The 27,697-nt window shown below is 37.8% G+C and overlaps 1 protein-coding gene across 1 annotated transcript; it reads left to right on the top strand.

The window, feature by feature from the left end:
* Window positions 1-8: 8 nt before the first annotated feature.
* Window positions 9-27,379, top strand: LOC101679878 (histone PARylation factor 1). Its single transcript, XM_004758100.3, has 8 exons — window positions 9-157; window positions 3,578-3,737; window positions 5,770-5,959; window positions 7,511-7,609; window positions 16,134-16,284; window positions 20,327-20,414; window positions 24,496-24,668; window positions 27,137-27,379. The coding sequence occupies exons 1-8, from the start codon at window positions 110-112 to the stop codon at window positions 27,266-27,268; spliced, it is 1,041 nt and encodes a 346-aa protein (XP_004758157.1). The 5' UTR covers window positions 9-109; the 3' UTR covers window positions 27,269-27,379.
* The last annotated feature ends 318 nt before the right edge of the window (window positions 27,380-27,697 follow it).

The following is a 27,697-nucleotide window of genomic DNA, read 5'->3' as shown; positions in this document are numbered from 1 at the left end:
GGCCGCCGCTGCGCAGGATTCCAGACGGGAGTCTCTTGAACCGGAAGCAGTCGGCGGCTATCGGAAGCAACGGCGGGACCCGGGATTCTGCTGGCGCTGCAGCTACAGAATGGCCGGCGGTGGCGGGAAACGCAGGCCCGGCGGGGAGGGGCAGCAGGTACCGCTAACAGAGGATGTGTGGGATCCTCAAGGCCGTTTGGGTGATAAGGCAGCAAGGGACAGCACGTTGCACTTATCCAGTAGTCACTGGGTCGCTGCTGTGTGTGCAGGAACGGCGGTCTGCGCAGGGCGCTGTTTTCTGCTATGCTAGGGTTTGGAGCAAAGAACTTTGAAATTTTCATTTTCTGCCCTTCTTCTGGTGGGGTTCCTGGGGAAGCCGATTATGACAACCAATGGTTTATTGGTTCAACCAGCAACAAATTGATTAGAAACCGGTTGTACGCCAGGCACTGTGCCGGGCGCCGCGGTTTCTAGATGCTTGGTGCCGCCACTGCCCCATGTACAGCCCCCAGCCTGCGGAAGCTGGGCACAGTAAATATATATTTTACTGCGAATGTTTTGTTTGGCATTGTAACGCTGTTGTTGCAAAAGTGCTGTGGAAACACTGAAGTAGGATCTAAGTCCCAGGGGGTTGCTAAGGAAATCTTTTAAGGGCAATTCAAGTTGCACATGACCCTTGAAGGAAGAAAAGAGAAGGGATAAGAAATGGAAATAAATGTAGAGGATGTTTGGGTACAGCGGAGTTGGGCCTGCACTCAGAGATGGGAAAGAGGGCCCTGATCGTAAAGGCAATGATGGGGGGCATAAAGTATTTGCACATTCTCATACTTTTATACGATTTCAGAAGTTCTGCAAATACTGCTGTACTCTTAAGAGAGGCAGGCAGGAGAAAAGTCCTTGTGATAAGGACAGTTTTCAGAATTACTCTGTATTCTAAACTGGTAGAGCAGAACAGTGTTAGCTTAATTATCTGCTAGAGGACCTTAGTTCTGGGCATTGCTTATATTAGGTCATGCTTTCTAGATAAAGACTGAAGGATGAGTGTAGCCTCTGAAGGGGACAGGTGCCCTAAATTCTAGTTACTGGGGATTTGAGGATGCTGAAATCATGTGTGAGTTAAGACAAAGCTGAAAAAAATCTTTATTTCCAATTGAAGGTGGTATAAACTGCTTTGACTGAGTGATAGTATTAGAAATAAAATATCAGAGATGAAAATGAGTCTATAGAGACCACAGCTAACAGTAATAGCTAGTGCTTAAATATTATGTGCTACGACTGTTCTGTGTATTTTTACAAACTACTTATTCTTCCTAACAATCCTGTGATACAGGTACTACATGCCCTTTTTGTAGATGAGAAAATAAGGCACAGGTTAAGTAACTTCCCTAAGGTGACAGCTGGAAAGCAGGAAGGTCAAGAGTCAACCCAGGCAGCCTAACCATTAGGAAAAACTGCCTTTCAGCAAGGTAGTATAAGGCTTTTCTTTCTAACATCTTAGGTTTGAACGAGTCTTTGAAAGCCTAACCAAAGACTGCTGTAAAAACAAAGGAGAATAGGTCAGCATTTGATACGTTCCTGCTGTTCTGTATGTAACTGGAGAAGCAGCATAAAGTGGATAAATCTGTGCTTTGGAGCCAGCCCACCTGGGTTTTACTGCTCCACTTATGGGTTAGGGACTTAGGAAAGTTACTTAAGTTTTCTCATTGTAAAATGTGGATAATAGTATCTAACTCTTAAGAGGGTTATGAGTTAATTCACAGAAAGTGCTTAGAACAGTGACCTGGCACATGGTAAGTGCATAATAAGTATTATTTAGTATTGTTTATTACTTACCATTTTTACTATTAATTATTATCAGCATGCATTTTTGGATCCATATTTCAACAGCCTTTTTGTTTAATTTTTTTATGACCTCAGACACATTAAAATCCTTGGCACAATAAACTGTTATTTGTCAATGCATGGTCCTCTTTCACCTTATTTAATAATATAAGAAACACCTGTGAACCCATTGCCCTACCCCAGAACTGAAACCCTGACACTAGCTCTACAAGTGTTGCTCACTATCTTTTTTGCCTAACTTTCTGTCACCTCCATTTATGTAGCTACCATCCTCATGTTTTCCCTTGCCTTCTTTTTATAGCCTTATCACAAACAGTATTTATTTTTTGTTTTTGAATTTAAGAAGGCTATTGTGCTGCATATAAACTTCAAGGACTTTTTTCCTTCATTCAACATTATATTAAGACTGATCTGTATTGTTGTGTGTGGCTGTTTTCCTTTTCACTAAGAGGAATATCCCATTGTTTGAAATCCTGTAACTTTTTATCCTCTTGTCAGTAGGCATTTTCATTTGTTCTCTTTTCTGCTCTTAGAAAGAGAGCTATCAAGAACATTCTTGTATGTCATCTAAATCATAAATATATTGTGTAGACTTTGATACATAAAGTAGCATCAGTAAACTTGAGCTTACTGGGAGAATGGAAGAATATAAATATGAATGAGAAATATCTAAAAATTTTTCAGCGTCACACTGGACATTTTGGGCCCATTTAAGTGTTTGTTCAGGGAGCTAACCCTGTGCATTGCAGAATGCTTAGCAGTGTCCCTGGCCTCTACTAAATGTCAGCCCCCTTTCCTACTAAATCTGTAAGAGCTAAAAAGTTCTGACATTACCACATGTGCCCCTGGAAGGCAAAATCACTCCTGTTGAGAAGCACTAATAGAGGTGGAAAGGAAGAATAAAAAGAAAGGAATTTAGTCCAAAAAGAAAGGATCTAGGTTCCTAGAAAGAGGAACTTTGCTACTTACAAAACTAAAGATATGTAACCTCTAACTCAGAATTTTATCCTTTTTTTTTTTTAAGGTTTTATTTATTTATTTCTTTTAGAGCAAGAGGGATAGGGAGAAGGAACAGGGGAAAGGAAGAAGCAGACCCCCCCTGCTGAGCAGGGAGCCCCATTTAGGACTCCATTCTAGGATGGGATCATGACCCAAGCCAAAGGCAGTTGTTTAACTGACTGAGCCACCCACACGCCCATCAGCATTTTATCTTTACAGACATTTATCAAATAGGCATTATAAAACCTAGTGTACTTATGCAATGAACATATTGCAGAGATATTAGAGATTGAGTTTTATAACATAGTTCTGACATTAAAAGGCTTTTTCTGAAATAATAGTTTTAGCTGGTAAATCCACTATTATCCAGTTATTTCTGACAATTGGCTTCTGGTGTGATCATTGAATCTATTTAAACAAAAAGCATAATGACCAATTTACCCAAAGAAGGCAAAACCTTCCTATTTCTTATTCTTCCTGCCCTTTACTTTTTCTTTAATATTTTTTCTTTTCTGTTTCCATTATCTTAGAAAAATATATTTAAAGACTTGCTGTGTGCATCCTTCTTGATCGCTATATATTATACTGTTTTCCTTTGCCCAAAAGAATCCCTAAATTCTGTTCAGAAATACCATTTGTAGAGTTGAAAGGAAAACATGTTTTTCAGAGCTGGGTGAACAAAAATGAGCAATATTGTTACTTTTGGAGAAACAAAGTTTTGTATGCTGATTTTCAGTGTGAAAAAACAGTTGATGTGAAGAAAAGTAAATCCTGTGAAGCTGAGGTCTCCAGTGACCTTCGGAAAGAAATAGAAAATCATTATAAGCTTTCCCTACCTGAAGACTTCTATCACTTCTGGAAGTTCTGTGAAGAACTTGATCCTGAAAACCCAGCTGGTGAGTTGCTCCAGAATCATTCTCCTGCTTCTACCAGTGGAAAAGACAGTAGGAAACTGCACCAAGGATCTAAGTTCACAGAAAAGGAACTTTCTCAAACATGTTTCTAAGAGAGATATAAAATAATGCTGTGATAATATGTGACTATCTCCTGTTACACTGGCAAAGGTAAATAATTCCACAGTGCACTTTGATGAGGGTTTGAAAGAAAACAAGTGCTTTGATACGTTGCAGGAATTTTAGTATGACTTAGCAGTTCTAGTTCTAGGAACTTCAGGATTAGGTGAACTAAAAATCATGTTTAGTGATATTTATTGAAACTAAAATGGGAAATGGTCTAAAGCCCATCATTAACACATCTATCAGTGGATATTCATAGTTTTAAAAGAGCAAGGTGGATTTTAGGTAATGATAAGGTATGGTGCCTAAAATATTTCAAGTGAGAAAAAAAATGTGTATAGAGTGCTACCATTTGTATTTTTTAAAAAGTCAAGGACACACATATTCTTATGTACCTTATGTGTCCCTATGCTATCTCTGAAAGGATGCACAAAGAATTGATAATGGTTGTGACAAAATTACTTTTTACATGTTTTCACAGATGGGAGAGAAGTACTTCCATATGCTACTGATGGAAATGTGGATTAGTAGATAACGGTGAATTTTGGCATATAGCAGAACACTTAAACCATGCAGCAACTTGTCTAAAAATATTCATAACTGCACAAACATGTATTAGCAAAGGGGTGCTGGGGTGGCTCAGTTGGTTAAGCATCCAGCTTTTGATTTTGGCTCAGGTCTTGGTCTCAGGGTCATCAGTTCCCAGGCCCCCTGTTGGCCCCACACTGGGTGTGGAGCCTACTTAAAACAAAAAACAAACCAAAAAGTCATATATTAGTAAAGATATTCACTGAAGCACTGTTTAGAAGAGTAAAAAAATAACAAGCAGTAAATGTCTGTCAGTGGACTATTGTGCAGCCATTAAAAATTATGAAAAAATATTTAATAGCATGGAAAAATAATCAGAAAATTTGAGTGCAGAAAGAATGGAAAACAATAAAAACACCACAAAACAGCATGGTTTCCTTTGAAATAACTCTATATATAGTCATACAGGCAGGAAAACATTGTTATTGTATACCAGACTAATAACCTCGTTATCTCTATAGGCTAACGAGATGGGTGATTTTAGTGTTTTTGTTGCTTTGAAAATTAGTGTATGCTATCTTAAGCTCCAGCTAAGCTGAACTATTTTTCCCCCTTTTAAATAAGCTGTTTTTAGGCTTTTATTCATGTTGCCTCGTCAGAATTTTCTTCCTCTCTCCATCCCTATCTTCTTACATATCCAGGTCCTGCCTGGAGTGCTTATTCTCTCTTGAAGAAGCAACAAGGACCCACCTGATGCTGTAAAAGCATATTTTGAACACATATGTTTGAAGTTTACATTCCATAATTCTAGTTTTATTTAGCAATCTCCCTTTGTGATCTGTGGAGGGAGAAAGAAGATGGAATCATCTAGGGTTAGGGTTAGCCAGAGACAAAGGAATTGAGAGTGACAGTTAGCTGAGGTAGAGGGAAGGGAATGGAAATGTTTTCATTAAATACATTAACTGTTTACCCTCCTTAGTGCACATTCACTTACTGTCTATCTTGTCTCTCCCCTAATATGGGTGTGCTACAAATATTTGAGGCTAACAACAACATAGTAATGAGATAAGGTAAGTGTTCTAAGCTCTAAAATGCCCATGAGAATACAAAACCGTTTTTGCTTTGGCCAAAATAAGAAACAGCAGTATGTTTGAAATGTAATCAGTGGTAAATTTAAGAGAAAATCTTAAGTGTAAGTGCCACATTTTCATTCCTCTGATTTTTCATTGAGTATTTATAACTAATGTCTTCAAATGTAACTGAAGCTTGGAAGTTTTGTGTTTTTTGTTTTTAAGAAAATTGCTTAGATGTAGTTTACAAATAAAAGACATGATTTCCTATCTGCCTTCAGAAAGTTATTGTCTACATAAACTTAAATTTATAGATTCACTTTCCACAAGCCTTGGACTTCGATTAGTGGGTCCTTATGATATCCTTGCCGGAAAACATAAAATGAAGAAAAAATCATCAAGCCTGAATTTTAACCTTCACTGGAGATTTTACTATGATCCTCCTGAGTTCCAGACCATCGTTATTGGAGATAATAAAACTCAATTCCACATGGGGTATTTCAGGTAAAGAATCTTTTCTTCTCTAAAATGCAGCTACAGGGCCTTCTAATGAGTATAAATAGGCATTCGCTGGACTCACCCAAGATGGAGAACATATTTCCCTCTGATTGGTGGATACATAGGCTTCTGGTGTTCTTGATACTGCCATTCTAACCTACCCTAGGATGAGTGAACTCTTTAGGTTTAACCTCACTGCTGATACCTTTGTGGTTATAAATTTTCTTTACTTTTTGGGTTTAGGAGCACTCTTTTAGCCCAAGGAAGATAATTTAGAGAATTGCCATGACTTAAATTAGCCATATGCTTCTAGGGGCCATAAGAATTAAGAATGTGCTTTGGAGTCAGACTGGTTCTATTATCTGAAAGACTATGTGCCAGTCACCTTTAGTCATTGTGACTTTCTGTGACTCAGTTTCCTCTTGTAAAAATGAGGATAATAATTATATCTACCTAGTAGGAATATGAAGATTAAATGGGGGTTGCCTGCGTGGCTCAGTTGGTTAAACATCAGCCTTCGGGTCAGATCATGATCCCAGGATGGATCAAGTCCCGCATCGGACTCCCTGCTCAGCAGAGAGTCTGCTTCTCCTTCTCCCTGCCGCTCCCCTTGCTTCTGCTCGCTCTCTCTCACCAAAAAGAAAAAAAAAAAAGGATTAGATGGATATACATGCAAGTGCTTGGAATGTTAAGAAGTAGAAGTAGCTTGAGAGATAAAATACCTTGTCCACTTATACCAGTAGAGATGCTGTTATTTAAAGATTAACTGTAGGGTAACAGATGAAGTAGAAGAAACATGCCTATTGAAAAGGATTGTGGGGTGCCTGGGTGACTCAGTTGGTTAAGCAACTGTCTTTGGTGTAGGTCATGATTCCAGAGTCCCGGAATCAAGCCCCACATTGGGCTCCCTGCTCAGCTGGGAGTCTACTACTCTCTGACCTTCTCCCCTCTCATGTTCTCTCCCTCTCTCAAATAAATGAAATCTTAAAAAAAATCTTAAAAAAAAAAAAAGAAAAGGATTGTGGTACTACAGAATGCACACAGGGCTGAGGATTGAGTTATATGAATTCTGCTTTTTGCTTTGCCATTAACTTACTAGGACCTTGGCTGAGTCCTTTTGTCTCTCCAGTGTTTCCTTGATTGTAAAATAAAAGGATTCGGTGTCGTGCGTGTGTGTGAAATTTTATCCTTTCACCTCTCACATTTTACAATCCTGTTTCTTTTTGTTTTTCCCACCTTTTTTTTCATAGACTATAAAACGGGTAGAGAGGATTGCATATAATTTTCCCTCCTTTTGACAGGCCTTATTACCCCTTTCTTTGTATTTAGGTATATAGGTAACTAGGACTAAGAATTTTAATTTTAGGATCTCTTCTATAAGTAAGATTTGTTGTAGATATTCCTAAGAAACTTAAACTCTAAGTCTCCTAGGAACCTGCCAAATTTGTTCCAGTTTCTTAAAAACCTGCATACATAAATTGTTGTCTATAGGCCTGAAATTCTACTTGCCTGATAAATCATGGGCAGCTAAATTTTTAATCTCTTTTGCTCAAACAGGGATTCTCCTGATGAACTTCCTGTATATGTTGGTACAAATGAAGCAAAGAAAAACTGTACTATTGTTCAAAATGGAGATAATGTGTTTGCCGCAGTCAAGTAAGAAAATATTTCAATCTCCCTCCTATTTATAATATTTGTTTGCAGTTTTTGTACTACTATATCAGTCCACCACTGAGGGACATTGAGGTAACTAAAATTTTACATTTCTAAAGATCATTTCCATGACTTTCAGTATTCTTATCCACACTTCTGCTACTTTTCACCAAAAAAAAACCTCTTTTATAACTAATTATTTTATTTAGGGAAAATATTACTTAATCTTGACTTCATTAGTCCCATAGCAAAACCAAAAGATATTTTAGACATTTTAAATACCATCATTAAGAGTCTATTATAAGAACCCATTGTGTACAGTTCTGACCAAGATTTAATACGGTGAAAGCAGATGCTTATAAATTGTTGAATCACTCAATATATTGTGCACCTGAAACTAACATAACACTATATGTTGACCATCTGAGAATTTAAAAAAAAAAAGTCAGGTGCTCCTGAAATTCTTGGAAGGGCCAATGGAGATGAGTCTCAGGGAGTGCCAGTTGTGTGGCAGCACTGGCTCACTCTGCCATCATCAAAAAGCTGGGGCAATCAGGATCCGCTCATCAGTGGCCCTAGGACCACATCGTCTTTGACTTAACCTGTGGTAGTAAAAGGGATGCCCTGCCTCTGTGTCTCAGCCATGATGGAAGCTAAGGATCAGGCACTGACATCGCAGCTGCACCTGTTAAATAGAGCATCAGAGGCCTCTAACTGGACTCACTGGTAGAAACAGACACCCTCTCCACCTAGTACTTCTTCCTGCCTTTCAGTTTCCAGGGAGTTGTTTCTGTTTGAGAAAAGCTAAGTCCCACGTGGAGCTTGAGCTAAAGAGTAGTCTGAGAGATGGAGCAGCTCTAATGTGAAAGGGATTCAGAATGGAGCCTTGTGAGCTGGTTCACACTCTACTAGCCATAGACGTGATTTGAAACCATCTCCCTGCAGCTGGGCAATTCACATTGAAATAAAATGAAGAAAGCCATCTTTGTCAATGTAAACATTAGTAGATCATGTTTTCTGTGACCTCTTTTAATTCCCTATTTATTTATTTTAAAAATTTTTATTTATTTGACAGAGACACAGTGAGAGAGGGAACACAAGCAGGGGGAAGTGGGAGAGGGAGAAGTAGGCTTCCCATGGAGCAGGCAGCCTGGTGTGGGGCTTGATCCCAGGACCCTGGCATCGTGACCTGAGCTGAAGGCAGAGGCTTAGCGACTGAGTCACCAGGCACCCCTAATCCCCTATTTTTAAAAGTCTTGTATTCTCTATGACTTAATGGTGCAAATTTGCAGTGAATAGAATTTAAACTAAGCCAGTGCTCCGTCTAGACTGCTACATACCTACTGATGTATCTAAAAGAGGAGTTGTTTGGTAGATGTCCAAAAAAAGTTGTTTTTTATCTCCTGATGCCTCTGAGTTTTTTATAAAATGTTTCTTCTTATTTATATATTCTTTTAGGCTATTTAGATTTATTCAGTTTAAATTGGTGGTCTCTTTATTAGAAACTATAGTTGTTTACTTGCGTAATTTCTGTCTCTTGCATTAACTAACATACAAGTTCTTGAGAGGGCAGAGAGACTTTTCCCCATGCACCTGCCCTTTCATAGATGCTCCATAAATAATTTATTCACTCTCTACAAATACTTAGATATGGAAAAATGCCTAATTTTTCATTAGTCTGTTAGTCTTACTAAAAATCTTTTTAAAAAAGAAAGATAGAGTGGTTGTCTAACATAATCTAAGACTGTTCTGGGTTTTTGTTCTGTTTTGTTTCACTTTTTTAGCAGAAAGAAAAAAAAATTGGTGATTAACTTATAATTTAGGTGAAGACCAGGAAGTATTTGAGTACCTAATGTTATTTCCTTGTTTACTTAAGTGAACTAATCAGAGCACTTAGCATATTTTTGTATCAACCTGAATAAGGAAGATCTTTTTAAGGAAGGACCCTTTGTAAGGAAGACCATTTGTCTTTTTAAGGAAAACCACTTGTAATAAACAATTTACTTTTATGCCCAGAGAAACTAGTTCTCTTTGTGCAAAATTTAATAATGGTCAAAGAAAGGAGTGCCTGGACTCAGTTAACCATCTGCCTTAGCCTCAGGTCATGATCTCGGGGTCCTGGGATAGAGCCCCGAGTCAGGCCCCCTGCTCCATGGGGAGCCTACTTCTTCCTCTCCCTCTGCTGCTGCTTCCCCTGCTTGTGCTCTCTCTGTGTCAGATAAATAAACAAAATCTTAAAAAAAAAAAAAAAAGATTTTTTGACAAATAATTAACATTGCCAGGTACTGAGCTCAGTAAACATTTATACCCTTAAGTTAGCAATTCCATTTCTAGCTAGCTGTTTCTCTCTCTCTTTTTTAAGATTTTGTTTGTTTGTTTACTTATTTGAGAGAGAGAGGGAGAGAGAGCACAAGTCAGGGAGGAGCAGAGGGAGAGGACAAGCAGACTCCATGCTGAGCACGGATCCTGATTCGGGGCCTGATCCCACAACCCTGAGATCATGACCTGAGCCAAAATCAAGAGTTAATGGCTTAATCAACTGAGCCACCCAGGCGCCCCTAGCTATTTATGTAAAAAATTTTGGACAGGTATACAGATATGTGTATATAATATATATGTATATAAAAAAAAAAAACTGGAGAAAACACCTCTATCCAGCAATAGGGAAAATTAGGTAAATAAATATGGAATATCAGGACACTATAATACCAGGTTATTGATTTGTTGATTTGGAAAGATGTTTAATACATTATGTGAAGAGGTCAAAAAAAGAGTAACATGGGGTGATTCCATTTTCATACAATCTATAAAATACTTACCTTTGGATCACAAAATTAAGAATAATTTTTTCTCTTCACATTATTTTCCCTCTAAAATAATTGTAGCAATAGTTTTGACCTCACAGATCTCCTGCAAGGTTTCAGGGTCCCCAGACCATTCTTTGATAACTGCTATTTAGTTAATGGTTTCAGACCTATATATCAGAACCTCATGAGTTACTGGTTAAAAGTACTTTACCTTGAGCTCTGCAGGTCTTACTTCTAGAGATGCCACTTCAGTACATCTAGAGTAGGACTCAGGAATATCTTTTTAAAATACATCTTATGAGTATATCTAAATGTAGCCCAGGGCACCTAGGTGGCTCGGTGGGTTGAGCCTCTGCCTTTGGCTCAGGTCATGATCCCAGGTTCCTGGGATCGAGCCCTGAGTCAGGCTCTCTGCTCAGCAGGGATCCTGCTTCCCTTCCTCTCTCTCTGCCTGCCTCTCTGCCTACTTGTGATCTCTGTCTGTCAAATAAATAACTAAAATCTTAATAAATAAATAAATAAATGTAGCCCAAAATTATACTTCTATAGTTTTAATTAAGTTTAAGTGAACATTTGAAATGAGTAAACATTCATTTATTGAATGCTTACCTTGTGCAAACCCAAATACAATGTAAAACATTTGGTACATAGTAAAAGAATAAATGGGGCCAGTACATGCGTCAACTTGTTAAATAATCTTTTTTCCTTTTGCCTGCTGGCCCCCACATTTTCTGCTACCCTACCTTGCTGTCTTGGGTAATATGAATTTATTACTGTAGAAAATGATTTTTCAAACATAAGTTCTGAGTACTTTTTTTTAAAGATTTTATTTATTTATTTGACAGAGAGAGAAATCATGAGTAGGGTGGGGGAAGCAGGCTCCCTGCTGAGCAGAGAGCCTGATGTGGGGCTCGATCCCAGGACCCCGGGATTGTGACCGGAGCCAAAGACAGAGGCTTAATGCACTGAGCCACCCAGGTGCCCCTAAATACTTTTTGTAAAACTTCATTTTCTTGATTATTTTTGTTTTATAAAATTCCATTGATTATAATAAAGTTATTAATAATATGCACTCATAATTTTTTAAATTAACATATAATATATTATTGGTTTCAGAGGTAGAGGTCAGTGATTCATCAGTCTTACAGAACATCCAGTTCTCGTTACATCACAGGCCCTCCTTAATGTCCATCACCCAGTTTCCCCATCCCTCCGTCCCCCTCCCCTCCAGCAGCTCTCAGTTTGTTTGCCATAATTAAGAGTCTCTTGTGGTTCATCTCCCACTCTGGTTTCATCTTATTTCATTTTTTCCTCTCTTTCCCTATGATCCTCTCTTTTGTTTCTTAAATTACACATTAGTGAGATTATGTGATAATTGTCTTTCTCTGATTGACTTATTTTCTTAGCATAATACCCTCTGGTTCCAGGGGCGCCTGGGTGGCCCAGTCAGTTAAGTGTCTGCCTTTGGATGGGACACCTGGGTGGCTCGGTTGGACGACTGCCTTCGGCTCAGATCATGATCCCGGAGTCCCGGGATGGAGTCCCGCATCAGGCGCCCAGCTCCATGGGGAGTCTGCTTCTCCCTCAGACCTTCTCCTCGCTCATGCTCTTTCTCACTGTCTCTCTTAAAAAAAAAAAAAAAAAAAGTGTCTGCTTTTGGCTTAGGTCATGATCCCAGAGTCCTGGGATCAAGCCCCATGTTGGGCTTCCTGCTCAGCAGGGAGTCTGCTTCTCCCTCCCCCTGCTTGTGTGCACTTTCTCTCCCCCCTCTCTCTCACTATCTCTTTCTCCCTCTCAAATAAATTAATAAAATCTTTTTTTTTTTTTTTGAGCCTCTAGTTCCATCTGTCTCATTGGAAATGGCAAGATTTCATTTTTTGATGGCCACATACTATTCCATTGTTTGTATGTACATGTGTATATGTGTGTGTACACCACATCTTCTTTATCCATTCATCTATCGATAGACATCTGGGTTCTTTCTGTAGTTTGGCTATTGCGGACATTGTTGCTATAAACATTGGGGTGCAGGTGCCCCTTTGTTTTCACTACATTTGCATCTTTGAGGTAAATACCCAGTAGTGCAATTGCTGAGTCATAGGTTAGTTCTATTTTCAACTTTTTGAGGAACCTCCATACTGTTCCAGAGTGGCTGCACCAGCTTGCATTCCCACCAGCAGTATAGGAGGGTTCCTTTTCTCCCCTCATTCTCATCGTTTCCTGACTTGTTAATTTTAACCATTCTGACTGCTGTGAGATGGTATCTCATTGTGGTTTTGATTTGTATTTCCCTGATGCTGAGTGATATGGAGCATATTTTCATGTGTCTATTGGTCATTTTTTTTTAAAGATTTTTATTTATTTGACAGAGAGATCACAAGTAAGCAGAGAAGCAGGCAGAGAGAGAGAGAGAGGAGGAAGCAGGCTCCCCACTGAGCAGAGAACCCAATGTGGGGCTTGATCCCAAGACCCTGAGATCATGACCTGAGCCGAAGGCAGAGGCTTTAACCCACTAAGCCACCCAGGCGCCCCTGATCATTTATTTTAAAGATTTTATTTATTTATTTGACAGATCACAAGTAGGCAGAGAGGCAGGCAGAGGGTGGTGGGGACACAGGCTCCCTGCTGAGCAGAGAGTCTGATGTGGGGCTCGATCCCAGGACCCTGAGATCATGACCTGAGCCAAAGGCAGAGGCTTAACCCATTGAGCCACCGAGGCGCCCCTGTTTTTAGTTTTTTGAGGATGCTTCACGCTGCTTTCCATAGTGGCTGCACCAGTGTGCATTCTCCCAAATAGTGCATGAGGGTTCCTGTTTATCCACATCCCCACCAACACTTGTTGTTTCTTGTGTTGTTGATTTTAGCCATTCTGATTGGTATGAGGTGGTATCTCATTGTAGGTATGTATGTATGTATGTAATCTCTCTACCCAGGATGGGGCTCAAACTCACAACTCCAGATCAAGAGTCACATGCCCTTCTGACTGAGCCAGGCAGGTACCCCTCGTAGATTTTGATTTGCATTTCCTTGATGAATGATGCTGAGCATCTTTTCATTTGTCTGTTGACCATCTGTGTGTCGTCTTTTGAGAAAGGTCTGTTCATGTCTTCTGCTTATTTTTTAATTGGATTATTTGTGATTTGGATGTTGAGTTGTAGAAGTTCTATTTTAGGTACCAACCCTTTATTAGATAGATCATTTGCAAATATCTTGTCTCATTCAATAAGTTGTCTTTTAGTTTTGTTGGTTGTTTCCTGTGCTGAAGCTTTTCATTTTGATGTAGTCCCAGTAGTTCATTTTTGCTTTTCTCCCCCTTGCCTCAGGAGACCTTTTTGGAAAGCTCTTGTTATAGCCGATGTCAGGAAAGTTATTACCTGTGCTCTTTTCTAGGAATTTTATGGTTTGAGGTCTCACATATAGGTCCATAAGCCATTCTGAGTTTATTTTTCTGTTTGATATAAGGAAGTGGTCCCATTAGCTTCATTCTTTGCATATAGCTATTCAGTTTTCCCAGCACCATTTGTTGAAGGACTTTTTCCCACTGCATATTCTTGCCTTTTTTGTTGAAGATCTAATTGACCATACATTTTTGGGTCTATTTCTGGACTTTCTATTCTGTTCCACTGATCTGTGTCTATTCTTATGGCAGTACCATACTATTTTGATTACTAGTTTAGTATAAATTAAAATCTGGAAGTGTCATAACCTCCAGCTTTCTTTTTCTTTTTCAAGTCTCCTTTGGCTATCTGTGGTCATTTGTGCTTCTGTATTTTAGGATTGTTCTAGTTCTGTGAAAAATGCTCTTGGTATTTAGATAGGGATTGCATTAAATCTGTAGATTGCTTTGGGTAGTATGGACATTTTAACAGTATTCTTCCAATCCATGAGCATGGGCTGTCTTTCCATTTGTTTGCATCATCTTCAATATCTATGGAAAAAATTTGATAAAATGAAAAATTTCAGTATTTCTAAGATCTGCATAACTTACTGAGCCAGTAATTTCCAAATGACCACTGAAGGATTCATTCAAGTTTCAAAGTATATCCCAGCAGATTTAATGTAACAGAGTATAAAATGGTCATGGTGGTTGTTTCAGCTTGCATATTTCAACTTTAAGCATCACAAAGCAGAGGAGTATTGGAGATTAGGCTTGAAGCCAAGAGAGCAAAGCTTAATAAACTGATACAGAAATAGTCATAATAATGCAATAATTACAGGAAGACAGTCACTAAGTGCTTTAAATAGTGGGAAGTCTTCATAGAGAGAATATTTTACCTAGACCTTGACAAATGTATAAGAACTTACTACAAAGAATGGAAAGAAGGGTGTTCTACGTAAGGGAATAGTATGTGCATGGAAATATGAAAACAAGTGGCACAGAGTACTTGAAGGTCTGCCTAGATGCACCCAGACAGGGTGAGGAAGACTATAAAGATTGATTCACCTAGGCCTGACATGATTAGTTTGCTTTTTATGGTTAATGTAAATACATTCTCTTTATATGTAGCTGGTCAAGATTGAAGGTAACGTTAGGTGTAATATATGTACTGTAGACAATGATTTTGTAATGATTTATGTAATGAAGACAATGATTTTGGTGGTCTTGGCTTCTGTGTATTTTAATCTACTCATACTAAGTCTATGAATTGCATAAGATGATTATCCTGTGTGCCTCAGTTCCCTTATTTGTAAAATGAGGATTCGAGTAGCACCCACTCTAAATGTTTAATCTCATTACAGTGCCCACCCTATAGCAAACTATCAAATGCTAGTAGTGAATAGAGGCAAGTTTCCTCCTGGGAGTATAGAAGTGGATATAGAGGAAGGGGATTAGGTCTGTGTCCAATGGAGTGCTGCTTCTAACTCTCCATTTTACACTTGACCTTCTGCTCTGCTGGAAAAGTCTTATTAACCTGCTTGTAATAAAACAAGAAGTTATTTCTGTAACTGACATTAATGTATTGTACTATTCACGTACTTGAAAATTATTTCAGGGGTGCCTCAGTTGGTTAAGCATCCAAGTCTTGATTACGGTTGGGTCATGATCTCAGTGTCATAAGATGAGCCCCGTGACAACCTCTGCATTGGGCATGAAACCTGCTCACGATTCTCTTTCTCCCTCTGCCCCTCCTCATCCTCTCCCTCTGCCCCTGCTCGCTCTGTCTAAAAAATTAAATAAATAAAATTATTTTGGATTGTGCTTATGTATAAGCTTTTAAAATAGCTTCGATTTCCCTTTACAGTTTCTAAATTTATCTTAACACAAATTTGTAGATAACATTTGAAAAAAATCTGCTGATCTTAAGTATTTTAAGTATCCTCTGGCTCTTTTAAACCCCTTTTTGTTATCTGCATACTATTTTTCTCTGTTATGCCACACTTCTCCAAAGCAGTATGCCATATGTTAATGTCCAGTGATATGATTTAAAATTGGTTTGAATCTCAGCTTTTAAAATACCTTTTATGTCTTAATTGAAGACATTACAGAATGCAGACTTGAATCATGTTTGCTGTTTCTGTGACTGGTAGTTTTTTTTTTTATTGATAATTGCTTTTCTCTTGTTTGAAGAAGTTTGTTAAGGGTTCTGAGACAACTGCTGGTAATTATTCTGCAGTCTTTCTCTTGCATGGAATTTGATGTCTATAATATACTCCCTTAGTGTCCTGTGTCCTTAGTACAGGAGCCTACATAATAATGAGGGCTTTTACTTCTTTTTCAGATTATTTCTGATGAAAAAGCTTAAGGAAGTAACAGATAAAAAGAAAACTAGTCTCTTGAAAAACATAGATGAAAAACTCACAGAAGCAGCCAGAGAACTTGGGTACTCACTGGAACAGAGAACCATGAAGATGAAACAGAGAGATAAGAAAGTACGGTTTAAATCTGTTAGTCTCAGACTGTTTTGCTACTCAGTAGGATGTTTTTCTCTCTTGATTCCTTCCCACGTACACCTTATCCTTCCTTCTGCCCCATCCCGAGGAGAACTAGATGTCACCCCTCGGGGGCTCGCTCCAGGGCTGTCCGTCCCCTGGATTGCTAGAAGGGTGGCACCAGGGTACGGCTTGGGTGACTCTCATCAGTTGTTAGACAGACCGAGGCACGAGCAGATGGTTCTGCTCTGGTTGCTAGCTCATGCCAGGACTTCCCTTTCTCTTCATCTTGTTTGACCAGTTACACATCTCATAGAACTGAGTGAAAGCAGCTTTGTGCATAGTATTTACCTGCATTTCTTCTTTAATAGCTAAGGATCATTGATTTCGCTCAAGGTGTTTTGGGAGAGTAGTTTTGTGAAGGTATGCCTTAGAGTGCTTCAGTTAAGGGCTTCAAAGGTAGTTTCCTTTCGGAGGACAATATGTGTTGAGATTTGCTCATTTTCTGCAGCAGATGTGTGTCTAAGCAGTCCTGTCTCCTTTTCCCATATTGATTCTATTACCATTTCCTTTTGCATCTCTCCTAACACTTGCATTGTGAGTGGAGAGTTTTGTAAACAGGAAAGACTTCTGGGTCTTGGATCCTTTTGGTTTTTCACTTAAATTTTTGAGAAGAAGTTAACAGAAAACATAGAAGAATTCTGCTTTGGGGTAAATGAGAATTCTATAGGATTTTGTTCTTATAACCTCTGGTGAGGAAGGAGATTTCTCACGGGGGAATGAGGGCACTCCAGTTTCACACCATTATCTGCTGTGACAGGTTCATCTGAAAGTTCTAGGCCAAATTAAGTACTCGTTATTCCTGGATAAACTAACACTGGTAACTAAGTAGTTTAGTGAATTTGGTTATTGAAAATCCTACTTCAGCACCAGGCATGATAGTCACATAAGTCATAGTCACTAAACTGCAGTCTCGGCAAGTGTTCCTTTAATCTTAGAGGCCAGAAATAATTTCTAAAACTGCATTTGAACGAAAGCCACTGCAGTGGGACATTTTTAAATTACTTAAAGATGTTACGTGGCCATTTACCTTCCTAGTTTCCATAGGGAGCCTCTCCCACCTAATGAGCATTTCTTGCCTTATACTTATGTATTCCTAACTTATCTTGACTAAAACCTGTACTTATGTAGACAAAATAACTGATAGAAAATTCTTTCATCAGAACCTTATTTTTTACCATCAATTATAATTTATTTCAGATGAGATTTCCTTAATCCTTCCCCATAATTATAAGATGACATTGGAGTTTAAATTTCATAGGTATATTTGTCCTGGCTCCCTTCCCCGTGTGTTTGTTGTTGTTGTTTTTTTAAGTATATATTTTTTCTGTCCACGAAAATTAACTGGTAGGAACATAAAGGGAGAAAAAAAGAACTTAAAAGACAACCATGATCTTATCCTCCCAAAGACAATTAGTTGCTGATTTTGCTTTTTCTTCCTTTTCCATTAAAAAGGATGTTTGTTCTTATATTGTCAGATATTCATTTAATTCATATTTTTCTAGTTCTGAAAAATTCAGTTCCATTCATATATGTGAATTAGTGACTTTGTTCTTATGTAGGATAGTAGTATATCCATTCTAGTGTAATAGTGCACTATATAATACATGAGAAACAATTGTTTTTATACTGATGATTCCTTGTGGTTCTTTGGAATGCCAAACCCTTATGAGTTACCTCATTCAATCTCTACAACAAGTCCGCAAACAAAGGAGGAATTATCCTGTGTCATAATCAGTAAATCAAGGTTTACAGAGACTTTGTTCCTTGCTTAAAATCATAAGTGACCTGACACCTAAATTTACATCTTTGATATTTAGCTTTTTTTCCACTCCATCTTACTGATTGGCCAAAAGCTACTTTACCTTTTCTTATACCTAGATTTCATTTTTAAAAATAAAAACTGGTTTAATATTGCTGTAAAATGAAGGTACATCCTTCCATTGTTCCATCCTTTGGTGCTTTAGAATATTGCCCACCCTTGCACAGGGTGAATTTGTAACCCTTTTCATAATAAAATTAGGATTTTGGTACTTTGCTAATAATTGCTACCTCTTTATGGAAAATTAGTGCAGTTAGTCATCTGTAAAAAATATGAAAATATATACCTCCCATGGTTTTGTTGTGTGTCAGCCTGAGTGGAAGAGAAGATAGGCCAGTAACTATATAGATGTTTGCTTTTTCTGTCATTATCAATACTGTTTTATGACCTGCTTTTTTATGCTTGTGATTATGATTATCATTTTGTATTGCTAAACTAAAGACCCACCTCATAAATTTCAGAATGGCTGCAGAGCAGTGTGCTGATGTGCATAGCTTAGGTTGCTTTAAACTTTTCACAAATAAAGACAAATCCTGCCATGTATAACCTTCTATACCTTTCTTTGCACACTTACTTGATTATCTCCTTGGAAGAAATTACCAGATGTAGTATTGCCAGGTCCAGAGTGATTTCAAGATTTAGATTTAAAGAAAAACAACAGTTTTTCTTTGCTGGTTTTTCATTTTGTGGAGTTTATTTTCTTCGTTTGCAGAACTCCCCTGTATGAGTGAAGCTAGTGTATGTTCCCAGTGTAGAAGCAATGTACCAGTGCCTGTTCTCCCCATACCCTTGCCATTGTTAGGTATTAGCAGTCCCTTTTGCTCTTTTCCATTTGCATAGATATAAAATGATATGTCATTGTTTTACTTAGTATTTCTTTGATTATAAAGGACATTAAATATTTTTCACTTATCTACTGGCCGTTTGTATTTTTTTGGTGAACTGCCTGAGGTTTGGCCATTTTTCTGTCAGGGTTAGAATTCACCTTTTCTTACTTATGTTTTAAGTTGGATGTTTTTTCCTTGTAAGACTCTTCTATAGTTTAAAGACATTAATCTTAATTTTTATTATTGTATATATTACAGATATTTTTATCAGTATCTTTTGCTCTTGATTTTTGATCAAATTTTATGTAGTCAGGTCTGTCTTTTCCTTCTCCACTTTAAAATTATTAAAAGTGTTTGCCTTCTAGAAGTTTCATTGGTTTTATTTTTATATTTAATCCTGACATCCAACTGCAAATTATTTTGGTATAAAGAGTAAGATACAACAGTGACCTTTTTTTTTTTTTTTTTTTTGCAAATGGCAAGTTGTTGTCTGAGAACTTATTTTGAATAATCTGTCCCTTCTTTTACTTAAGAAAGAATGAAAGAAGCAAAAGATTGGGGCATCTGAGTGAAATAGATTTTAAGATCTAGAGACTTAGGTGAGAAGACTTTGGGGCTTGGGTCCTTCTGTCTTGGCAGTTTTCACTGGCTGCACAAGTAAGTGTAATATTCAAAGTAGTTGTTTTGTTAAGGAAGGACCAAATAATAATACCACTTGTGCATGAAAAGAATGTAGACTGGAGGGTTATGGTGGTCGTTGTGGTTGGGCCTGTTCTTGTCTTTGAAGATTACCACTTTCTAAAAGATCACTGGTTATGTTATTTTGCTTCTGTAAAGGGCAGCACAAAACTGAAAACTGCCCTATTTTGGGGAAGTTTGCAAAAACAAGCCTGAATTTTTTAGGTAAAAATGGGGGCCCTAAAGTTGGCGAGATGCACAAGAGGAATTCTGTTTCACTACATTTTCCTGCTAACAGAAACTATTCCTTGATCTTTAGGTTTAGTTCCTTATGCTTCCTACCCAGAAAATACAGAAAGTATAGTGACCTAACAGAAACTTACATACTGGCTTGCCTCTTATAATAGGATGCATTGGCATTCTTTCCTCCCAAATCAGGGTGCAGTCTTCTGAGTGCAGTTAGTAAAACCCATTTCTTCATGTGCTTAACTTTTGCTGATTTTGAAGGAATAATAATAAACTTCAGCAGTGGACTCCAAAATGAATGTCATTAAAGGTTACATTTTGACAGACGTGTTGAGAGTTTGTCATTGTTTATATCGATGTGCCATGTCTATTTTGTCTGTTTACCAATGGTTTTATGTTTTTTATTTAGGTCGTGACAAAGACCTTTCATGGTGCAGGCTTGGTTGTCCCAGTAGATAAAAATGATGTTGGGTACAGAGAGCTCCCTGAAACAGATGGTAATGTATTTCTTAATGCATATGTGTGTGGTAAGGTTTTCCTTGTACTGAGAAGAACGTAAGTATGCTTTTTGTGGGACAATCAGTATTATGGATAAAGAGCAAACTCAAGTTTTAGGGTCAGTCGGGCCTGAATTAAAACTAGGTTTATAGCTGTGTAACCATAAGCAAATTACTTAACCCCACTAAACTTTGTCTTTTTCATCTCTAAAATGGTTAATAATGGTGAATACTATTCATATATAGGGATGTTTGGAGTGTAAAGAGTATGTAAGGTTTTAGCACAGTGTTTACCTAATAGGGCTCAAAATACGGTGGTTAATTTTAAGAGTTTAAAGAATTTTAGCCTATTGCCTGGGTTACTTTTTTTGAACTGTTTCAGACATTTGACATTATAGTCAATTTACTAAATAATTACTGAAATAGTGTGTGGTTTTATAGTCCTTTGTGAAAAGTTTTTCATCTGTGTGTAAGATTCTTTAGCTTTCAGAAGCCCAAGATCCTGAACTGCTTCGTTTATAAGTAACAAAAACTCTGAAAATGGACTGTATATATAAATCTAATTACTGATATTTTGAAAAAAGGGAGGAAAATCAATTCTCAACTCTTTCCCCTCTCCTCCATTTCCTTCTTTCTTTGAACATCCCTTTTGGCATTCCCTTATATATTATCCTTTTCCAAGGAGGATAAAATTTAGGAGGAAATAAAAGCACTTGCTCAAGAACCAAGTAGTCCTGCCCAAACATGTAATATTGGCTATCCATTTTTTCAGAACAGAACTAGTCAGCTTTGATTGATAGTCTCTGGGGTTGGGACCTAGAGATCTGTATTTTTAACCAGTTTTCTAAAGCAGCTGTTCTCAAACTTTGTTGTGCAGTCTCCAGCCGAGATTGGTGTCTTAAATCACAGCTATTCATGTGTAATTATTTTTGCTGTACCCCTACCTCTTTAGAGGAATTCCATGGGGAAAATATGACTGAGCTATACAATATGGTAGCCAGTAGCCACACATGGCTACAGAGTGCTTCATATGTGGCTAGTGCAATTGAGCTGAATTTGCCATTTTAATTCATTGAACTTTAAAAACTGACACTTAAAATTTTTAATATTGATCATATGTTGAAGTGCTACTATTCGGATATGATGGGTTGAATTAAATATCTTAAAATTAGTTTCATATATTTAATATAGCTACAGAAGAAAAAAACCTTAATTATATAGGAAGCCTACATTTTCTTTGGACAGGCAAATCTGTCCTATATCTCCTTTCTGAAGTCAGAGATAAATCAGTCTCTAATGGGGAAGGAGTGAGTATAGGCTCTTGCTATTTTCTGTTCAGTCTTTCTGCTTATACTCCAACCTTCTGCCTACCTGTGTGCTGGTGCACTCAGAGCTTTATAAAGCAGAATTACTGTCTTATTTGGGAAAGTCTGAGAACCTTTGTAGTGGATCTAAGAGTCACTAAAACTTCAGGGGTAGTAGGTATTAAATTGCAATACCCTGGAGTAAACCTTATTACCCTACCCTGGTTGTGGTTCTGTATTTTTATATCCAAAATCACAATTTATCTCTACTTTTTGCTAACATTCTAGACATTAGATCCTTCTGTGGTTTAATTATTTTTGTTTGAGAAGGCAGCAAGCCATAAAGTTAAGGACCTGGTATCATCTTGCTTTTGCCTAGTGTTGTTTGCCAGGAACTACAGTTGATTGGCAGTTTATTAATGTGCAGCAGTGTTCAGCAAATCACAATGTAGTTTGTTCGTAACCAGTTTTCCCTTTGAAACTGCTTAAACGTAACATTCTAACCTTGCAAATAAGATGCCTTTTACTGAGAAATTTATGTCATAATAGATTTTTATCAAATTATACACACACACACACACACACACACACACACACACACACAATAATCCTCACCCCACTCTTTAAAGTAGGTCTTATTCCCATTTTCAGGTGGAAACTAGATCTTAAATTTAGGTCTTTCTGACTAGTGTGCTTACCACTAACCAAAGAATAATAGCTTAGCTAGTTGCCCAACTTTAACTTTGGCACAATCACTATGGCTTAGCTTAAGTCTTCCAGTTGTTGGTAGTAGAAGGATAAAATAAGAACCAAGTGTTGAAACTTCTAAATCATTGTTTTGAATAGTAACATTTAAGGTAGCATTTTTGAGTGGTTAATTTAAGGTCTCATTTAGATATTAAGTTTGGGCTTCTGTTACATGAATTTTTGTGGAATTTTTTATTGGTGGAAGAACAGATTTTTTCCCTCATACTGTTGGTGAGCTGAATATTTTCTTCTCTGTTTAGTATAGCTTAGCAATTGTAACTTGCTTATTCTTTTGTAGTCCATATATGATTTGCCTGGAGTGAAAGTAGAAGACATCAGAAAGTGATAAACTTTAAAATACTTGCTAACAGAAGACAAGTAGGTCTTTAATTCCATGCTAGCTCTAAGTGAGTTGTAGGGGCTGCCTGGAGCACTGTGGTGAGAAAGATTCTAAGGGTCTCAATAGATTAGTTACATCTTCTTTGGGGTCAGGAAGGAACCCATTTTCTATCCTTAAGGTTTTGATGGAGGCCAGATATGTTTCCTTGAAATGATTGGCACTGATTTTTTTCTAAAGAAAAGGAAAGGAAGCTTATGAAGTTTGTATAGAGTCTTTTAAAAAGTTTCAAACCAATAAATGTGTCACAACTATTTAGAGTCAGGAACATAGGTGATACGTGTTAATTTGTTCAATGTTATACTTATCTACCAAAGGTGAGAAAACGAACAAAGTAATGTTTTGTGACTTCACATAGAGTTTGTATTATTTGTGGTTGTCACAGCCGAATCAAATATATTCAAATTCGGAGCTTAAAAGCCCTGGTATTTCTTTACCACTCTTGATCATCTTACGTAACTGTAGTTAGTATCAATAGAGTATTGTGCCTTATACATAAAACTTAAAATTATGTATCATTCTTAGGTGTAACTTGTTAATATTTTAATGAATCTTCACCTCCCCCCAAGATAGCAGCCACTTGGTTTAGAAGTGCATTTTTCGGGGCGCCTGGGTGGCTCAGTGGGTTAAAGCCTTTGCCTTTGGCTCAGGTCATAATCCCAAGGTCCTGGGATCGGGCCCCTCATCAGACTTTCTGCTAGGAGGTGAGCCTGCTTCCCCCTCTCTGTGCCTGCCTCTCTGCCTACTTGTGATCTGTCAAATAAATAAAAAGCTTTAAAAAAAAATACATTTTTGTTGGTTGGTTTGAATAATATCCATTTTTTAAAAATTATTGGTTTATCCTGAGGAAAGTATTGGTCAAAAAGGAGGTATGATGAAGTCTGATTAATGTTAAGTACCTTCATACACATCCTGAGATCTGATGCACACCAATATCCAGAAAGTAGTGGAGAAAAAAGTGTTGAAAGCCAAAACAAAAATGTTAAACCACTGACTTTTTAAATTTAGAGTTTAGAAGTTTTTTCTGTGTTCTTACCTCAAATTACTCTTTTGCTGTGCCCACACTTCGGTAAAGGTTTAATTCAGCAATGACTTCTTATTTCTTATATTGTCTTTTTCTGTATACGTATGTTTTTAGTAGGACAGGTAGGACAGGACAATAAATAATAAACCTTATGGCCTGTTTTGGTTTTGTTCTCTTTTTTAAATCCAGCGTTTAATATGGTCTAGCCCAGAGGTGGCCTACATATATATGGTCTCTGTTACCATAGTTTCTTTTTTCCAACTGGTTAAAATGGAAAGACATTTTTAGCGTGAGGGCAGTTAAAAACAGAGGGTGGGTCAGGTTTGGCCACAGTTTGCTGATCTGCAGACTAGCCTACTAAAAATCTTCAAAAGTTTATGTATAATCATGATTGCAACTAGATCCATAGTAAAATAGTCACACTTCGCTAATATATAAATCTTTTTTGTTAAGCCATTTTTCTTAAATTATAAAGTTGTCATTTAGTAGTGCCACCCAAGGTGGCATTTGTTGTACTAGTAGAAATTGTTGAAGAAAAATCCAGCTTAGTATCTTTTTATCTTTGTTGATGGGTGTGGATCATCTTTTTGTATCCTTGGTTTCTTACAGCCGACCTCAAGAGAATTTGCAAGACAATTGTTGAGGCACCAAGTGATGAGGACAGACTAAAAGCTTTTGCTCCCATTCAGGAAATGATGACTTTTGTGCAGTTTGCTAATGATGAATGTGATTATGGTATGGGGCTTGAGCTGGGAATGGATCTCTTTTGTTATGGCTCACACGTGAGTAAAAAAAAAAAAAAAAACTCTTACTTCCCAACCGTCACTGAATCTCTCTTCTCTACCACACTCCACGTACAGGCATACTACAGCATGCACATTTATGTCCCCACTAGCATGGGCAGGATATAAAGTCATCTTGTGTGTTCAAATGAATTTTTTTTTCCCAAAAGGAACTTTTTGGTAAGCATCTGTCTGAAGATGTTTATTTGAAATTAATCTTATATTCTGCCAGAGGTGAATAACCAAGATTATTTGCCTTCAGGTTTCCATTAAAGTGAATTTACTTATTAGACATATTATACAGCTATATGTCCTTTAGTTAGTTATGTGTGTGGCTGTGTACACATACCTGTCATAGGGCTCTGTTTGGTCTTCTATTGTGGTGGAGGTATTTGTTCTATGCTTGAATTCCTAGATGAAAAATAAATACTACAATAGTCCCTAGCCTCCGACCTGCCTTAACCATGACTTCCCTTCCTATGGTTTTAGTTACCTGTTATCAGCCATGGGCCAGAAGCAGATCCTCCTTCTGAGATACTGTCAGGAGGGCAGTAGTAGCCTAACACTGTAGGACAGTGCCTACGTCATTCACCTCACTTCATCCTACTATGTACGCATTTTGTCAGGTCATATCATCCTCAGAAAGGTTGGACAGTATTTGGAAAACCACCACATTCATGTAGAACACTAAGACTGTACTGAAGCTATCTTATTACTTGTTAATCTCTTATTGTGCCTAATTTAGAAGTTAAACTTTATCATATAGGAAAACATAGCATACAGAGGATACTGTTTGTGGTTTTAGGCATCTACTGGGGGTCCTGAAACTTATCCCTTGTGAATAAGGTGGGGGGCCACTGTATCTTAAAATAGGCTTTCAATGAAATTACTTAAAACATAGGATTTGGGGTTTTTTGTTTTGTTTTGTTTTTTGGTCATGACCTTTGCTTATTAAATAGGAAAGATCTACCTAACAGTTAAATCAGTGCTTATTCGCTGTAGTTGCCTCGAGATGTAGTGTCTGTAGCATGTTTCTGGAGCTAAACTGTTTGGTTTTAAGTCCCATCTTCCCCACTTAGTAGCTGTGTGGTTTGGCATTTTATAGCTCAGGAACACCATTGTACCTGTCTCTCTTAGCTATAAAATGTCTGCACACGTGCACACACACACAGACACACACTCCTTTCTCATTTAACCTATGATGTCACCTACCAGCCATAAAGAGGTAAACCGTCTTGCTCAAGTTTGCAGGCAGTCTGGTTCCGGAGTTAGTGTCTAAATCAGTAATTCCCAAACTGTAAAGTGCATACAGATCTCCTGGAGATAATGTTAAAATGCAGACTGTTTCAGTGCATCTGGGGTGAGGCCTGAGACTATATTTGACATGCTCCTGGGTGTTGGTAAAACTGCTCCTCTTGAGACTAGTGTGGGCACCAAGACGAAACCAGTGGCTAACTCCAGCATGTAGCACAGCCGTGTGGAGGGCTGATCAAACACAGATTGGTGTACTTACCCCGACACTGCCCACCCTCCCAGTTTTGATCGAGTTCTGGGGTGAGTTTTATGAATTTGGATTTCTGACCCGTTAACCAGGTCAGGCTGATGCCACTGGGCAGGAGAGTCTGTTTTGAGAACTCTGCTCCAAACCGAATCAGTGTGTTTCTCTGCCTACCTTAGATATGGCTATCAGTAAATATAATCAAAATGTTTAACAGCCAGAATAACAGTCCTTGACCAATCAGAATAATGCTGGGCTTGCCAAAATATGTGAACATCAACTTACTTAAAAATGATTGGTTTGAGTACTAAACAACATATGAAAAGGTTTAGCACTGTACTGAGCATCTAATAAGTGCTAAATGCCATCAACAGAAGCATTGCGAGGTTTATAGTGTTTATATATGTTGTGTGTGTGTGTGTGTATAAATATATAAATAAAATAGCAGTAGTCTGAGTCACTTGATAAACCCAAGGCAGTGACTTAAGCAATGGAGCAGGGTTACAGGGTGGGGTCGAGGAGAGAGAATTTGAAGATAAAGGGGAATATTATTTGAAAACTCAGATTCAGCATAGTGCTTCGTAGAGTAAACACCAAGGAAAATAATGATTAAAGTCTTACCCGGTAGGGATAGCACTAGAGAAGGAAAAGCATTTGAGCACATAGTTCGGGGAAAGTAAAAAGGATGATGATCCTTATCTAAGGGATTAAGAAAGCTTAAAATTTTAACTTAGTTTTCTTCTGAATTTTCTTCAAGATGTACCATTAGTCTTTTAGAACTATAGGACTGCCTTTTGAACAGAGTGCTAGGTGTCTGTGTGAATTCACTGTTCCTAACCAATTTAGAAAGTAGTTAAAATGATTTGGAGAGTATGCTTTGTTAAACAAGAGCTTTTTCAGTGTATTTTTTGCTACTTACTGGGGGCATCTGCTATATCTCTACTTAATGTTATATTCTTTTATTTTTCAGTATTTTCATAAAGTTGCTGGCCAGCTTTTACCTCTTGCATATAATCTGTTGAAGAGGAATCTCTTTGCAGAAATTATTGAAGATCATTTGGCAAACAGAAGTAAAGAAAACATAGACCAACTTTCAGCATGAATGAGTTGGCTTTCTTTCGGTATATATTTTAAAGCGTTAGTATTAAACTTGTGATTTTTGTTTGTTTTTAAGGAATACAGAAAATAAATTGATGGAAATATTTACTAAAAACTTCTATAAAGCTCTTTTAGCCCTTTTCTTTCATGTGCAGATCAATGGCAGTCAGTGATCTAAATGGTGATGCCCTAATCACATCTGAAAAACAACCGAAGTCCTCCTCTTACGTGTCACAGGAAGTCACAGTCTACTGCCTGTGGATACCAGACCTCTCATCAGGGAGTCCTGTTTTCAATACTGAACATATAGACAACTAAAAATTTACTCCTCAGACTTGAATTAATAATGGCTATAGCTTTAGGCCTGGATTTATGGGCGGTGGGGAGGGGATAAGGGGAAGTAAACTTGGTAAGTGCCTGACCCCAGAGGTAC

Source organism: Mustela putorius, unplaced genomic scaffold (genome assembly GCF_011764305.1).
Source record: "Mustela putorius furo isolate JIRA1106 unplaced genomic scaffold, ASM1176430v1.1 tig00000242_pilon_pilon_pilon, whole genome shotgun sequence".
Taxonomy (NCBI): domain Eukaryota; kingdom Metazoa; phylum Chordata; class Mammalia; order Carnivora; family Mustelidae; genus Mustela; species Mustela putorius.
The sequence above is the reverse complement of the archived record's forward strand: the minus strand, read 5'-3'. Positions and strand labels throughout refer to the sequence as shown.

Bases quoted from the DNA above. Each gene is read 5' to 3' on its own strand.
- LOC101679878 (XM_004758100.3), top strand. From the start codon at position 110: ATGGCCGGCGGTGGCGGGAAACGCAGGCCCGGCGGGGAGGGGCAGCAG. The intron at 5,960-7,510 runs GTAAAGAATCTT...TTGCTCAAACAG, and splicing joins TTCCACATGGGGTATTTCAG to GGATTCTCCTGATGAACTTC. The intron at 16,285-20,326 runs GTACGGTTTAAA...TTTTTTATTTAG, and splicing joins TGAAACAGAGAGATAAGAAA to GTCGTGACAAAGACCTTTCA.